Here is a 16,225-nt window from a genome sequence, read left to right on the forward strand (position 1 = left end):
GGAATTGGTTGACGTACATGTACCTTAGGCATAGAAAAGGTTTATTTTTTAAGATGTTAACTTGCTGTTGTAGTGGAAAAGATAAGTTTGTATTACAAACTTTACCTGTATAATAGGTATACATGCCAGACGTTTATGTGTTCCAGTAATGGTTTATCTATATATATAAAGTAAAAGGCGAAGAATGGTGAAACATTTAAAATACCAATAAATGCCCTTGGTTAATTCAATCATTAAGAATTGAAATTATTAATTAAATGAGGATAATATAGTAAATTCACATTTTCTCATATTAAAAAATTGAAATTATTAATTAAATGAGGATAACATAGTAAATTCACATTTTCTCATATTAAAAAAATTAAAATTAAAAACAAAATCAGATAATAGGTCCTACTTTTAAGGAGCATAACTACCCATGTTATCTTTTCTTAATTCTAAAAATAAAATAAAAAACAAAAAACAAAAAATAAAAAAGAAAACCAATTGGCACATACGTGAGCATGTGCCAAGGGGCTAGTGTAAAATAATTATCAATTACATTTGCTTTTAAATATTGCAGGTTTTTTTCCACTTGCTTTTGCCATCTTTGATTCTGAAAATGAAGCCAGACATTGTTTCTGCAAACTCTAGCCATGAGGATCCTGCAAACAACAACAACAAAATATATATAGATGTTGGGTTATTCTAACCCACCTACTTAAGGGGTCTTCTAATCATCAAAGGGTTTTCTTGGGCTCAATATTGATCATAGACTCAATTACTACTCGGGTTGTAGCCTTTATATATATATATATAGAGAGAGAGAGCTTCCATTGAGGGATCCCTCAAATAAGCTTATTTGAGGGACACCCCTTGTAGGCCCCACTATGGATTGTATTTCACTAATCCAAACCGTCTATTTTGTAGATACTCATTCAAAGATCATCTCTACAAAAAATCACTTGAATCCGATATCATTTGACCGCTCAATTGAGTTATTGAAATTTTAGTACTTTCTTGAATCACCGTGTTCATTGATTTTGTAAGACACAATTGGATGTCGAAACGATTTCCGATTTGTCTAATTTTTTGTAAGGATGATCTATGAATGAAGACCTAAAAAATATACGGTTTGGATCATTGGAAAAAAAATTGTAGGGTATCCTAAAGGGCGTCCCTCAAATAAAATTATTTGAGGGATCCCTCAATAGAAGGGGATGTATATATATATATATATATATAAATTCTTTAAAGGATTTTTAGCCATTTTACACATGAACTGTGACCCTTGTAGAAATTAACCCCCTAAAATAAAAAGTCAGCCAATCTAGTACCCGAATTAATTGAAATCGCTAATCTAACCCTTGCAGTTAATTTTTTAGAATTTCATATATTTTTCCGTCCAAAAGTCATATGGATGACACGTGAATTACTATTTGATTTTATCATTATTATTATAAAAAGCTAAAATAGTTATAAAATAAATAAAAGACGAAGAAAAAAAACATGACTTTCTCTCTTCCCCTCTCCACCCTTCTCTTTCTCTCCTTTGGCACTCCCACGAGCCACCATCCATGAACTTGAACAACACCTGGATCTCTCCGTTGTGGTCGAAAATGCCGTGGCACTTGACGACGTTGGGATTGCCGATGTCGTGGAGGATTTCAATCTAGTGGCGAACCTAGTTCCTATATCTGCATCAACAAGTTCTCAATAAGTTGTTGAGTTATGAGTATCAAATGCATATCAGGGTTTAGAACCCCACATCCATTTTGTTGTAATCGTCGTCCGGCATTGTTGATTAGTGAAGAAGCTTTTCCTATGTGCCGCCATTGTTATTCTATTTTTCTTTTTGTTTGATTGATTGATTATTTATTTTACTTGAAATTACAAATTTACTCTTATAGTTAACAGAAAATTTGGTTGAAATTCACAAAACTTAACGATAAGGTTAAATTAGCCATTTTAATTAATTGGGATGTTAAATTGATTGATTTTTTAATTCAGAGGGATAAGTTTGATGGTGGTCCTAATCCAGGGGAGTGTACGGAAATTTACTGTTCTTTAAATTACTCTTTCAATGTTAAGAGTGCCACAAAATAGTTTGACAGAAACATTGCCCGTAGAAGTAAAATGGCGACTACCTTCACCACATGTATCCTTCCCCAACACCTTACCTATATATCAGGTATACATCGCACCCTGTACCCACCACACCAAGGTACCCAAATTACAAGTACTACCACGCAAATACCAAACAATCTACAGTCCAGGTACTACCACGCAACCTGCAAAACATAATCACAAACTATGATCTCAAAAGAACATTGCACATATTAGCATAAGGAACCAGTAAGCAAAAAGTATCGAAAACCTAAATAATAAAAATACCTGGAAGGCATGGGCTCAGGTAATATCTATAATATTGAACCCTAATTTGAAATAATTTCAACTCTGCACTGAAAAAGCAATAAATCAGCAAAGATTGCATTGAAAAGAGCATGATTCTTGGGATACGTCTGCTGTATTTGCCGTTTATATTCAATTGCACACATTGTAAATTGCTAATTATTAAGATACAAATCAATCTTACCCCATTTAAATCATAAGGGGACATAGTTGGAACAAAAAAAATAATTTTAAACAAAAAAAATATAATTACATCTTAAAATTAAAAAAGAAATGTAATCCTATGCGACATAAATATGAGAGGACTTAGATCAAAAACACAAAATTCGGGAATTAAACTTAACTCTTAATTATTAAGAAGAAGCTAAGCTAAAGCCAAAAGCGACACTTGGTACGTGATAGTCTATAATCCAAGGTTTAATATTATTCAATGGGTTGGTCCATCCACTATCCCTTCCTTGGCTCGTTTTACACGATCTATAATATATGATTATGTTATGCAATGTAATTAATTTACGGTGGAATCCATGTTCCGTACAATTATTGAGAGAGAGAGAGAGAGAGAGAGAGAGAGAGAGGGGTTGTTGAAGAAGAAACAAAGAAAAACCTATGCAGAAGAAAATCAGAAAGAGATACAGAAATTGACCCTGGAAAGAAGTACAGGCCTTTATTATTCTGGTAATTCATGGTTTGTGGAATAATTATAAAAAACAATGATAAATTTAAGGAAGAATTTTACCATTATCACTTCAAATTTAGGCCATTGTGACAAAGTGAGATCCCTCATGGCAAGGGGCTAACTCTGAAACACACATTTCTGGGAGCTAAGGCAGCCACTATTCACGTGAATAGTAACTGCCCTAGGGCTCCCTTTGCCATGACAAGGGGCTAACTGGTGGAAATGCTCTTAGGCCTAGTTATGAATTTGTAAGGGAGTCGGTCTTATGCGTGTTTGGATTCTTACGGGGGTCTCAAATCTGGAAATTTTTTTGTGTCAAGTGACTCTCAGCTCTCTCTATCCATGAAGACCACAAATCATCCACATCCACATGACCAACATCCCCTGGAGAGTAGTTGACGGGGTGGTAGACTGACTATACAGAATTTGTGTAGAGATTAACTAGAGATGTGAAAGAAAATTAAACATAACAAATAAAAATCTCCAACAATTGGGTTTCGATATGGTAATTACCTTTGCTTTGCATGTAATTTGGCAAGTGTTAAAGACAATTGAAGTTTAGGGATGCCAATTATTTTCCTAATAACAAATTTTGTTTTCTGTAATTTTTCTTTATTTTCCAAGGTTTTTCATTTTTTTTGAATTGAAAAGTATAAAATGATGTTGATATAAACACCCTTCTTATTGATAACAGAAGAGGTATTTAGCAAAAACAAAGGAAGAAGAGACTGAAAACCAGAGAGAATGTATTGAGATTTTTCTGTTTTGTTATTCACTGAATGAATATTACAAAGCACAGTTCAGCTTATATATAAGTAACTAACAGCTTAACAAACTAACACGTGAATAGCACGTGGGTATTCTATCATTCCCCCTCAAATCCAGCTGGGTTCCTAAGCCGTAAATTACCACAATGCTTTGTGAAGATTGGACTGTGTAACCCTTTCGTAAATATGTCTGCAACCTGTTCATCTGTTGGAATATACTGCATGGAGAGATCTCTTCTTTGTACTCTTTCTCTAACAAAGTGAAAGTCTATATCAAGATGTTTGATTCGTGAGTGATACACAGGATTAGAACTCAATGCTAGAGCAGAAAGGTTGTCACAATGTATAGTAGGAGGCTGAGGTAGAAACACCTTCAAATCAAGCAAAACTTGTCTGATCCAGGCCAAATCTGCTGCTGTATGAGCCAATGCTCAGATTCGCTTCGGTTGAACTCCGAGACTGAGTTCTGTTTCTTAGATTGCCAAGAGATAGGATTATGGCCTAAGAAAACCACAAAACCAGTGATAGACCGTCTAGTACTTATATCTGCTGCCCAGTCTGCATCACTGTAAGCATTAAGTTCCCAAGCACCACTAGTAAAGGTAAGTCCATGATCCAAGGTACCTTGAAGATAGCGCAAAATCCTCTTAACTAACTGAAAATGTAACTCTGAAGGAGCAGTCATGAACTGACATACTGTGTTAACAGATAAGAGATTTCAGTCCGTAAATGTTAAATACTGTAATGCACCAACAATGCTTCTGTAGATTGTAGGATCAGTCAAAGCATCACCTTCAGTCGTTAACAATTGACCATGTGGTTTACAAGGGGTAGGACAAGATCGGCATGAACTCAAACCAGCCTTAGCAAGCAAATCTTTGACATATTTAGCCTGGTTAACAAAAATATCTCCTGCTGTATTATATGAAATCTGTAATCCTAAGAAATATTTCAACTTCCCCATATCTTTCATATCAAAAACTGAGCTTAATTCATCAACAACTTCTTGCACCAAAGCCACCTTTGAACCAGTCAATATTATATCATCCACATATAAGAGAAGAATCACAATATCTGAACCTAGATGCTTCACAAATAAGCTAGGGTCAGAGTGAGATGATTCAAAACCAATGGCTGGAAGATAACCTGTGAATTTGGCATTCCAAGCCCTTGGAGCTTGCTTAAGACCATAAAGAGACTTCCGTAACTTGCAAACATAACTGAGATGGTTTGGATCCTCAAAACCTTGTGGTTGACGCATATAGACTTCTTCCTCAAGATCACCATGTAAAAATGCGTTCTTAACATCAAGTTGTCGAAGTGACCATCGATTCATCGCTGCGATACTTAATATCAACCTTACTGTGGTGTGTCTGACCACAGGGCTAAAAGTTTCACCAAATCCAGTCCAGGAGCTTGGCTGAAGCCTTGGGCAACTAATCTGGCCTTATATCTAGCCAAAGTACCATCTGAGTTTTTCTTAATTCGATATACCCATCGACAACCAACAATATTTTTATGAACTGGCTTAGGAATTAACTCCCAAGTACCCTGAGCATGTAATGCCTCAATTTCGTCCTTCATAGCTTGTATCCAATGAACAGATTGGGAAGCAACCTTATAAGTGGCTGGTTCAGTAGCATCATGTATAACAGGAAGAGTGGTATAATAACACTGATAATCTTCAAACTGTTTAGACTTAACGATACCTGCCTTTGATCTAGTCTGCATAGCATGAGTGTTAACAAGAGGAGACATAGAACTAGAGATGAAGGGGAGGCAGGCAAGAGAACTTGTAGTTGCTGATCATTAATTGCAGAGAAGACTGAATCACTAGAAGACAAGGCAGGATTCTCAGTAGATTCTAAAGAGGAAATAGAATCATTCTGTGAACTATGATTTTGTGAAGAAACATGTTGAGGAAGTGAAACACAAATTGGTACAGGCGGAGTCTGAGAAGAGCATGAAATTGGAACTAGATCTGCGGAGATGGAACGAGACTTAAAAGGAAAAACAGTTTCATCATGAATGACATGTCTGGAAACAACAAACCTTGAGGTGGATCTATTGTAACAAATGACCCCTTTATAACCTGGAGAATATCCCATAAAAACACATTGAGCTGTTCTTGGCTGAAGCTTATGTTCATTATAAGGTCTGATATATGGGTAAACTGCAGTACCAAAAATCCTAAGAGATTTAATATCAGGAACCTTGCCATACAAGCTTTGAAAAGGAGACTGATATCTTAAAACTGAACTAGGCATAAGATTGATGAGATAAGTAGCATGAGCAACTGAATGAAACCAGAACTGATCAGGAAGAGCAGAAGCAACTAGTAAAGTAAGAGCAGTTTCGATAATATGGCGATTCTTCCTCTCTGCCAAACCATTTTGCTGAGGGGTGTATGGACAAGAAACCTGATGAATAATCCCCTTTGAATCCAAAAAAGAAGAAAATTGCTTACTAATGAACTCACCACCCCCATCACTTTGAAAATACTGAATATTAGCCTGAGACTGATTAGTGACAAGAGCATAGAACTTGAGAAATTCCTCAAACACTCCAGATTTATTAAACAGTGGATAAAGCCACAAGTAACCAGTACACTCATCAATGAAACTAACATAGTATCGAAAACCATCTATGGATTTATGTCGGGAAGGACCCCATACATCACTGTGTATCCTCTGAAAGGGAACATTAGACTTAATATGATCCTTAGGAAAAGAAAGCTTGTGCATTTTTCCATGTAAACAAGCAGTACATAGTGCTTGAGAAGTATCAACATGAAAGATAAAGCAGAATCTTGAAGCATTCTTTGCACAACGGTATTTGTTGGATGCCCTAACCTTTGATGCCAGATAGAGACGTTGACATGTTGTCCAAGATATGCAGCTGGAGTGGAAGAAATAGAAGAAACACCTCGAGATCTCTGAGAAGCAGAAAGAGGAATGGGATATAAACCTTGATTACTCTTGCCTTGAAGAAGAATTGCCTTGGTTATCTTGTCCTGTATATAAAAGCCAGAGACATCAAATGTGATAAAACAATTATTGTCTTTACACAATTGATGAACGGATAAGAGATTTGCTGTGAGCTTAGGAACATGCAAAACAGATGGAAGATGCAGTGAATTAGATTGGGCACAAGAGATAGTAGCAGTGCCAAGATTCTGAATAGTCAAACCTGCCCCATTGCCAACAGTAACATTCTCATCAACATTACAAGGAGTCACATGATCCAATTGAGATGAATTGCCAACCATATGATGAGAAGCACCACTATCTGCAATCCAGACGTGCTCAGGAGAGAAAGAAGTCTGAGCAGTCATAGCATTGAGATGAAGGAGGTGCTTGGCCCTGAAATGAGTAATTTGACCTGTGGAAACAATCAAGTGCGCCATGCCCACGTTTGCCACAGATTTGGCATTCAACAACGCTGGAAGTAGAAGAGGAGGAATCGGCATGACGATAATAGCAATTAGCAGCTGTATGTCCACGCTTGTTGCAAATTTGACACTCAGGCACCACATGAGATCGATAGGAATGAGAACCACCCCGAAACTGAGAAGAGACATGGCGACCACCATTAAACCTCCCACGACCGAGGTTTGTGCAGAAAAACCTCGAGAACCAGAGGCACGAGAAAAGAACCTGCTGACCACCAAAAGACTGAACATGTGGTAAAGGCTGAGAAGGTGTACGTAAAATACCCTGTCCTGAAGACACAGAGGAACCTTGAGCACAAGATGAATTAGTCGCATATAACGCAGTATGATGAACAATACGAGCCTCAGCAGTTTGTTCACGGCAAGAAGTGCTCAAATCCTTGAGAGACAATGGAGTATCTCGTGCAATCAAGACAGTCTTGATTATGTCATATTCGGGAGGTAAGCCATTCAAAGCATTAATAGTGAAATCATCATCAGAAATCTTGATACCAGAGATTCGCAGTTGATCTCAAGATGTTTGAGACGGCAAGAAAGCGTTGATGGAATCTCCACCTTTCATGCGTTTGCAACCTTTCGGTTTGAGATGGTTAATCCGGCGAGAAGCAAGCATAACGATCGAGAGGTTGAGCCAAGCATCGCGAGCTGTTTTGCATCCAATGACGTATTCAAGCGCCTCGTCAGACAGAGAAGCAATGAGTAAACTCAAAAGTGCTTTATCAGTAGATTTAATCCACTCCTTATAAGCAGTGGTAAGCTCAGAAGTATCGCCTTCCTCATCAACAATGGCGAATTGAGGAGGTGGAACCAAGAACCATCAAAATGCCCAAAAGCTCGTAGCCTTGAAGCACAGATTCGATCGATAACTCCACTTCAAGAAGTTATCATCAGCAAGGCGAATCGTAAGGAGGCCAAGAAGACTCTCAATTTTGAGAAAAGAAGAAGCCATGAAGAAATTAGGGTTTAGAAAAAGAAATTTTGGATTCGAAGAAATCTGAGAAATCTGAGAAATCTGAGAAAGATGAGAAATTAGGAATTGCGAGAGAGAAGAACAAGAGAGATGAAGGAAGCAGAGAGAGAGAAGCGGAATAGCAGATCCTGGATCACCACCATAGCGCTGATACCATGATAACAGAAGAGGTATTTAGCAAAAACAAAGGAAGAAGAGACGAAAACCAGAGAGAATGTATTGAGATTTTTCTGTTTTGTTATTCACTGAATGAATATTACAAAGCACAGTTCAGCTTATATATAAGTAACTAACAGCTTAACAAACTAACACGTGAATAGCACGTGGGTATTCTATCACTTATTTCGTTTGATTTGAACCTTATTTTCTTAATTAAAACTGGGCTTGGGATCTTGGAGTGGAGGGTGGATCTTCTTCTCCTTCGGTTTTTATAAGGCAGCCATCGTGATAAGATCGAGACTTGAGTTAGTTACTTGACAGCGGAACGGCTGTCTCGTTTGATATTTTTCATGATTTTAGCAAAATGGCACATAAGGCTTCCATAATGCAGCCAAGAAAAAAGATTTAGAAGGAGAAAAAAAAAAAAAACAGCAGGAATGGATTAAAAAATGTTTCAAATAACGTGAGTCACTGCACGTAATTTCTTAATTTGCATTCAATATTATTGGTTCCAAATACTAATACATTTTTTGGGTAATTAAAAAGTGTTGTCCATTATCTCCCATTTGGATCATTGATCTCAGAAAAGATCGTCTCAGATATACATTGAATGGATTCATTTGTAGCGCAACCTGGCTCAACACTTCTAATTTCTGCAGCACTGTCATTGTTGAAGGCAACCTCATTGCTCCTTTCAACGCAGTTGCGATGGAGCTGAAATGCAAGTTCAAGTCCCTTCACAACGTCATTCATTGACGGTCGTTCGATTCCACTCTCATTCATGCAACTCATAGCGATCTCAACGAACTTATTCAGACACTGGATTTCAATCTCACCCCTAATTCTTGGATCAATAATTTGATCAAGTTCCCCGTCGCGATGACAGCTCTTGGCCCACTCAGCCAAATTTATTTGCCTCAGCTCCACATTATGCATCACAGCCGGCCTTGCACACAGTACCTCACACAACACTACACCAAATGAATACACGTCTGACTTCTCAGTTACCCGTTGACGTTTGTAGTATTCGGGGTCTAAATACCCGAAGCTGCCTTTCACCATCGTACTAAAGTGGGTCTTGGACGTGTTGATTGTGCTCATTTTTGACAATCCAAAGTCCGAAATTTTGGCCACCCATTTCTCATTCAATAAAATGTTTGTGCTCTTCACGTCACGGTGGATGATAGTGCCCTTGGTGCCGCTGTGAAGGTAACACAACCCTATTGCAGCGCCGATACAAATTTGGAGACGCTGATCCCAAGAAAGAGGGGGGTTGTCAGTGTGGTAGAGATGGCTGGCAAGGGTCCCACGTGACATGTAATCGTACACCAAGACCATCTCATTGCCGTCCTTACAATATCCGATGAGAGACACCAAATGGCGGTGGCGGAACTGAGAGAGCAGCTCAATTTCAGTCTTGAACTCGTGGGCGCCTTGTGATGACTCAGATTTTAGCCGTTTGATTGCAACGAGAGTGGCCCCATCATCAATGCATCCTTTGTACACGTTACCAAACCCTCCAACTCCAATAATAAAACTGTCATCGAAGTTTCGAGTGGCGGCTTTGATCTCAGCCAGTGTAAAGTAACGACACAAATAAGACAGTCCATATGTTCTGTGTGTCACTGGAAAAGAAAATGGACCCCACTTCATTCCCTGGTTGGAGCTCGAGTCCTTGTTTTTTCTTCCTCGCCTGAACACCAAGAAAAACCCGAGAACAGAGCCTAAAACAAGCACGCCGGAAACTAGACCAGCAATGATAGCAATTAGAGAAGTTGAACTCTTATTCGAAAATTTACCGCTTTGCGGTGGAGCTATCACTCGTGGGGTTATTAGAAGAGGTGGGTCGGGATTGGGTCCGGCAAGATTCCGATTTGTGTCACTGAGTTTGAAGATCTCGAGCCCATTCAAGATTGCATCGTTGAAATTGGTCATATAATCTTTTGGGTTTGCTTGCAGTGCGAGAAAGAGACTAACTTTCTTCTGGCTTGCAGGGCCTGCAGGCATGAACACAACGTAGTCCTTGTAAATTGGTCTTCCCTTTCCACGACTCCGCGCGATTATGTCCCAGGCTTTTTCAGCTGTTTGATTGGCGATGAAGATCAGAAACCGTCGGTCACCGTACTTGGTAACATCAGGTACAAACTCACAAAAATGAAGCCTAAGCAGGTACAAAAACTTGGGAACGACAGGGAACTCCCAGGTGAGATTATAGCTCTTGTTTATGGTCTTGTTCATGCCCATTGACCGGCCAGTTCGGTAAAGTTCTTCTGGAGCAGAGTACTCTGCTATTTCAGTAAAGCTTAGTTCGATACTACTGTTTTGTGGTAAAACACTAAACTCAGAGCTTAAATCGTCTAAGTACTTGTGCTCTTCTTGCTCGCCATCCCAGTTTCGGTACATACCAGTGTCCTGATTGAAAAACAGTGAACTTCCACCGACGTTGAATCGGTACACCATTTCCAGCGCAGTGCCGTTATCGATCCGAAATGTGTTTTCGCTGCCTATATAATTAACTCCAACTGAATTTTGAGCAGAGGTGTAGTAAAGATTGTTGGGCATGGACACAATTTCAATTCCATTGATAAACGCATACGCATCTGCAGTTGCTCTGCTTGGAATGAAAGCGATGTTCAAGCTCTGTTCTGACTCAACGTTGAGACAGAATTCTCTGTATATTATATCGGACTCAGAAGCATCGGCAGTGACTGAAGAGTTGAAGTCTTTGAGAAGCGTGAAGCCACCGGCTTTGACTGAGAAGAGGGCTTTGGATCGGTCGAAGTCAGGGCCATATGAAGCTGGGTTGAAATACAAGCGGATGAACTTTTGGCCGGTGGCGACTAGAAATCTGTATGTAAATTCAGAGCGAGAAAGCCTTGCGGTGCTGTAAGGTACAGAGGAGGAAGAAGGTGCTTGTCTGGATATGGAGGGGCTGCCAGCTGCTTGGTTTTCAAAGGGGGAAAACTTTGAGTTGATATCTCCAGTCCAAGTTCTGGTGTCGTCTGGATTGAATTGGTCGCCGGAAAAGCCACATTGAAGGGTGATATCCTCCACCGGAGTGTAGATAGGAGAAGTATCACCGGCCACGTGCACGGTGATGATGTGCAGAAACAGGGGAAGGAACAGAGGAGTGAGAAAAGGTTTCATGGTTATTGATTTATGAAGGTGTTTACTGCTTGGATTCTTCATGATTGTTTGTAAGGGAAACAAAGGAAGCTGCTGTTTATTATTGTAAGCATAACAGAACTTGCCTGTTTAATTAATTTCTAATTGGAAATGGAAATCCTAATGACGCTGTGTTCTATACTAATTAGCCACAAGGAGAATAAGCTTTGCAAAACTGGGTTTTAGATCTTGGGGTTGGAGAGTGGATGTTTGAAAGATAAGAGGTGTTTTTTTTTTTTTTTTTTTTTTTTTTTCCTACTGAGGAAAGTTCAAAGCTTTGGTGAGTGAAGAAATTGCTTGGAAATGCTAAAGAAGTTTGTCATCTTCTGCTATTTTACAAAGTTTTTTCTTTTTCTCTGAATTAGAAAACTATTTCTGAAAACATCCTTGTGATTTTTTTTGAATTGATGGTGTTTATTAATTAGGTTTAGGCATTAAAATTCTTATCAGGAATTTAATTTTACATATTTGAGAATTCTTGCGTTTATTTTATATTAAAAAATAAAAAATAAATAGTACTCATACAAAATTAAAAATTAAATTCCTGATTTTAGAGGAATTCCCTGTTTTTAAGCACCTGTCCTGTGTAACATGAGACTGATTCAACCATGCAACAAGGCCCAAAATTTCTGATGATTCAATCAGCTTTGTCTTCAACTTTTGTCTGCACACGTTTTCTAAATTAAAGATTCTCGATCAAAAACAGTAGCAGCTGCCAGCAGGGCAGTGGACTTGACGAATTCAGTCGTTTGCAGAAGTCTCCATGCATACTTCTTCACTTTCCAAACAACAAGTAGTGGAGATTGTGTACAATACATGCATGCATGCACGATAACTTTTTTTTTTTTTTTTTCAATTAATAATGGGATGTACAATACATGCATGCATGTAGTCTCCTAAGACAGTAGTATCAATAATTAAACGACAGGAGCAGGGAAATATTCTTTTTTTGAGTGTTGAATTTTCAGGAAGTGAGGCTGGGGTCCACCTGCTGACCTTAATTAGGATCAGTTTTCAACGGTGCGATCATGGAGACGGGAGCCTGTTTGATGGGTCGGGTAAGGTTTTGGCCCATGCTTTTGGGCCCACAAATGGAAGGCTACACGTGGATGCCTAATCAACAGAGTACGGTTAAAAATGGCATTAGAGCATTTCCAGCAAAGAGCTCAAGGGGAGGGTTGGGGAGGGGGGGCAAACCCAAAATGGGGTTTCCAGCAAGTACTTAGCTACTTTTTCTGGTGAAGATGCATATATATTGAGTGAAGCCAAGGAGGAAGCTGTGCGCACAATTGTGGAATTTGTGAAGGCCCCTGACTTGTTTCAGGTATTGTAGGGTCTTGTGGAATTTCAAAGATTATGCATGCTAATTTAGTGGTCTACATTTCTCTTGATGCATGCTCATCCTTGTTTACTTGTGTTACATCCTTTACAAATATATGTTTCTTTCCTTTAAAAAAATCTCTTCTTATGAGGTAGATCCAGTTAATTGTGCAGAGACAATTTAGTAGTTTGAATTGGCTCGTATAAAGTAATTATTGATATTAAGGTTTTTCTTGCATTTTGAAGAAGCTCCTTCTAACATTCATTTGGATTCAATAAGTTTCCTCTGAAGTTACTTATGAAATTTGTTATGCTTTTGGACTTTAGTCTGTATTGACCAGTTGGAGTGCTGATCATAACTCCCGAACAGCTGGGTTTTCGGCATTTGTCACTGATGACCAAAATACCCCCCAACAATAGTTGTTTAGGTGCTGATATGTTGGTGTTATTGCTCTGCAGTGTGATTTGCTAGATATGCCTGCTGTAGGGCAATTGGAGAAGGATGCTAAGCATGCGTTGGCATATCAGCTTTTAAAGATCTTTCTGACTCAGAGGCTGGATGCTTACTTGGAGTTTCAGGCTGCAAATTCTACTTTACTGAAAGGCTACGGTAAAATATTAGTTTCTTCTGACCAAGTCTTCTTCAGCATTATAATAGATTTTTTATTGCCGTCTAAATTATGCTTTATTAAATGTTATAGGACTTGTCCATGAAGACTGCATAACAAAGATGAGGTTGATTTCTTTGGTGGATCTTGGCTCTGATGAATCTGGACGAATTCCTTACAGTCTTATCAGAGATACACTTCAGGTTAGATTGGTTTACCTTTCTGGTTCTAAAGGTTTTCCTTTCACGTCTTGGTTAAGTATGTGCTTATGAACTTGAACTTTGGATCCAAATGTTTTGGAAATTTTGACAGGAAAAAGATCTCTTGTTATTTACAAATCTTATGATTATACGCTCGGTAAATGATGAATGACTGCTTATATATCATCAGCAACTTCTGTTGCGTTTGACAGGAAAACTCTCTTGTTCTGAAATTCGAATATGTTGATGATGAATGATATATTTCTGAGAGCAATTGTAGCCTAACAGGTGATCTTTCTCGACCCCGATAGGATTCATTTTTCAATTGTTAGGAGTGGACAGGAAAACTCGTTTTTAGTTTCTTTCCACAAGATTTGGATCTATGACCTTACTATCCATCCGAATCCATCGTTAGCATCACTGGGGTATTATCCCATCGAATAACTATTAGATCTAGATGCAATAAATACGATGATATTGTGTCAAATAATTAAACAAAAGTGGCTGTAATCTGTTGGTTGTGCCTATCATGATTGGGAGAGGTCTAGTGCCAAATGTTTGAATGAAGTGGGAAATCTGCTTAGTGTAAATGCAAAGAAATTGCCTGGATGCTATACACAAGTTTAGTGCTTTCGGTCAACCCAGTTAACTTTTTGTCTGATTACGTGGTTTAGTTCCCATTATTTTCTGATGACTAAATCAAAGACTTTCATTGCATGTTAAATATTTGGCACTAATCCAAATGAAAGGTTTTCCACAAATAGAAGATAGCAGACTTTGACTATCACTAGTTATTTTCTTTTGTAGGGTAGGCTGTAGACTAAGTGTCAACACTGTTTTGTGGGGTCTCTTTCTTTGTGGTTCTTGTATCTTGCATCGACTGGGCTGAGGGATCTGGGCAAGTTTGTTGTTTTGTGTTAATTTAGTCCGCATTTACTTGGTAATTTGCTCATTGTTTTCTGATGTTTGAATCAAAGACTTGCATGTCAAATTTGAGCATTTTGTCTACGCACCCACTTTGCTTAATTTTGTTGGGGTGGGGGTTGGGTGTCAAATTCTAACTACCATTCTTAGGCATAGTTATGAACTAGCAAATGTGCCCGCGCATGCTGCGGATTTTAAAACCGTCTGAAATGCGTACAAAGTTATGAAAATATGTAGCAAGTTTAAATTGCAAAATAAAGACTAATAGCATGTTTTATATGTCGCTTGTCATGTTAAAATATTGATCATATTTTAATAAAACCAAGCAGCAATCAAAATATCAGCAGTTTTGAGTTGCTCCTTGTTGAAAAGAGTTTGGACATGTCTTTACATATATGTGATAATTTATTTTACTACTTTGGGCATAATATTCAGGGAGGATATGTGAACAAAAAGGGTCTAACAAAAACAGGAAAAATAAATAAAATAACCACCTTGTCTAGCATGCAAAGAACCGCCTTCTATTCACAGCCTCATCTTGACTATCTCATACACTACTACCATCTTGCAAAAACTGAAAATCTACAAAATGAAAATCATCACAATCTCAGCTAAAAACACCAAATGAACACATTGTACTCCATCGTTAAACCCAAGAAAAAGGCTACATAATGCATAACCGCTATTTCTTAATCTGGGCTCTCCATATAGATATATTTCACAAAATTTAAGCATGAGAAAAGAACTGTAAATCTGTTTTAAACTGAAAAGAAAAGAAAACAAATCATCCCTGCATATAAGAATAAGAAAAGAAACAGTGCAACAAAAATATGGCACAATATTTAACCCCATAAGCTTAAACTCAATTTAATTTACCAAGACAGACGTCTTCTTGAAGAATAGAACCAAGCACTTGATTCAAAACACCCCTTACGAAGAATTTAAATATGTTACTACGTTATTTTCATGTATAAATAGATCATTAAGTTAAAAAAAAAGTAATTGGAAGAGCAAAAAGCACAGAGTAAAACAAATTTCAGAACAAATATTCCACTGAATAGTAAATTTTTTCATGTCTTTAGTACATGAATTGGTATTCAAAATGTGTCATACTTGGAAATTATAATTCAATCACCACAACTTTGTTGGTTTTGATATATGCAGGAATCGTGATATAAGAGTTTACCATGAAAAGGAAAATATGAAGGCAGTATGAAATGAAAGAAACCCAAAAAAAACGATGAAATATCAAACTTTCATTCAAATCAAGAAACACAAATAAAACATTTTGGGCAAAAATTTAACTACTTTGAACATAAAATTCAGGGAGAATAAGTGAACAAAAAGTTTCGACGAAAACAAGAAAAAGAAAGGGGAAAAAATACCATTTTCAACCTTCTCCTACTCACAGCCTCTTCTTGACTCTCTCGTACACAGTTAACATCTGCCAAAACTCAAAATCCATACAAAAAATATATAGGATAAGCATCTTTCAAAATAGAAACATAACAAAGTGAATGAAACAAAATAATTAAGGGATATAATTAACTGCAATCATTAAGTTTTACTAAAGGTTTGACAAAATCTGGAA

General features: G+C 37.8%; 1 protein-coding gene and 1 pseudogene across 2 annotated transcripts; one reads left to right on the forward strand and one right to left on the reverse strand.

Moving 5' to 3' along the window:
* Positions 1 to 8,867: 8,867 nt before the first annotated feature.
* LOC103330127 (receptor-like protein kinase FERONIA pseudogene) lies at positions 8,868 to 11,887 on the reverse strand (annotated as a pseudogene). The gene has a single exon (XR_016126205.1). The product of XR_016126205.1 is annotated as a receptor-like protein kinase FERONIA pseudogene (transcript).
* A 723-nt stretch (positions 11,888 to 12,610) lies between these two features.
* On the forward strand, positions 12,611 to 15,980 carry LOC103330252 (uncharacterized). Its single transcript, XM_089050492.1, has 5 exons — positions 12,611 to 12,640; positions 12,730 to 12,906; positions 13,362 to 13,512; positions 13,604 to 13,713; positions 13,923 to 15,980. The coding sequence occupies exons 1-5, from the start codon at positions 12,611 to 12,613 to the stop codon at positions 13,965 to 13,967; spliced, it is 513 nt and encodes a 170-aa protein (XP_088906618.1). The 3' UTR covers positions 13,968 to 15,980.
* Positions 15,981 to 16,225: the final 245 nt, after the last annotated feature.

The sequence above is a fragment of the Prunus mume genome, linkage group LG4, assembly GCF_029339155.1.
Source record: "Prunus mume cultivar Tortuosa linkage group LG4, ASM2933915v1, whole genome shotgun sequence".
Classification (NCBI taxonomy): Eukaryota; Viridiplantae; Streptophyta; class Magnoliopsida; order Rosales; family Rosaceae; genus Prunus; species Prunus mume.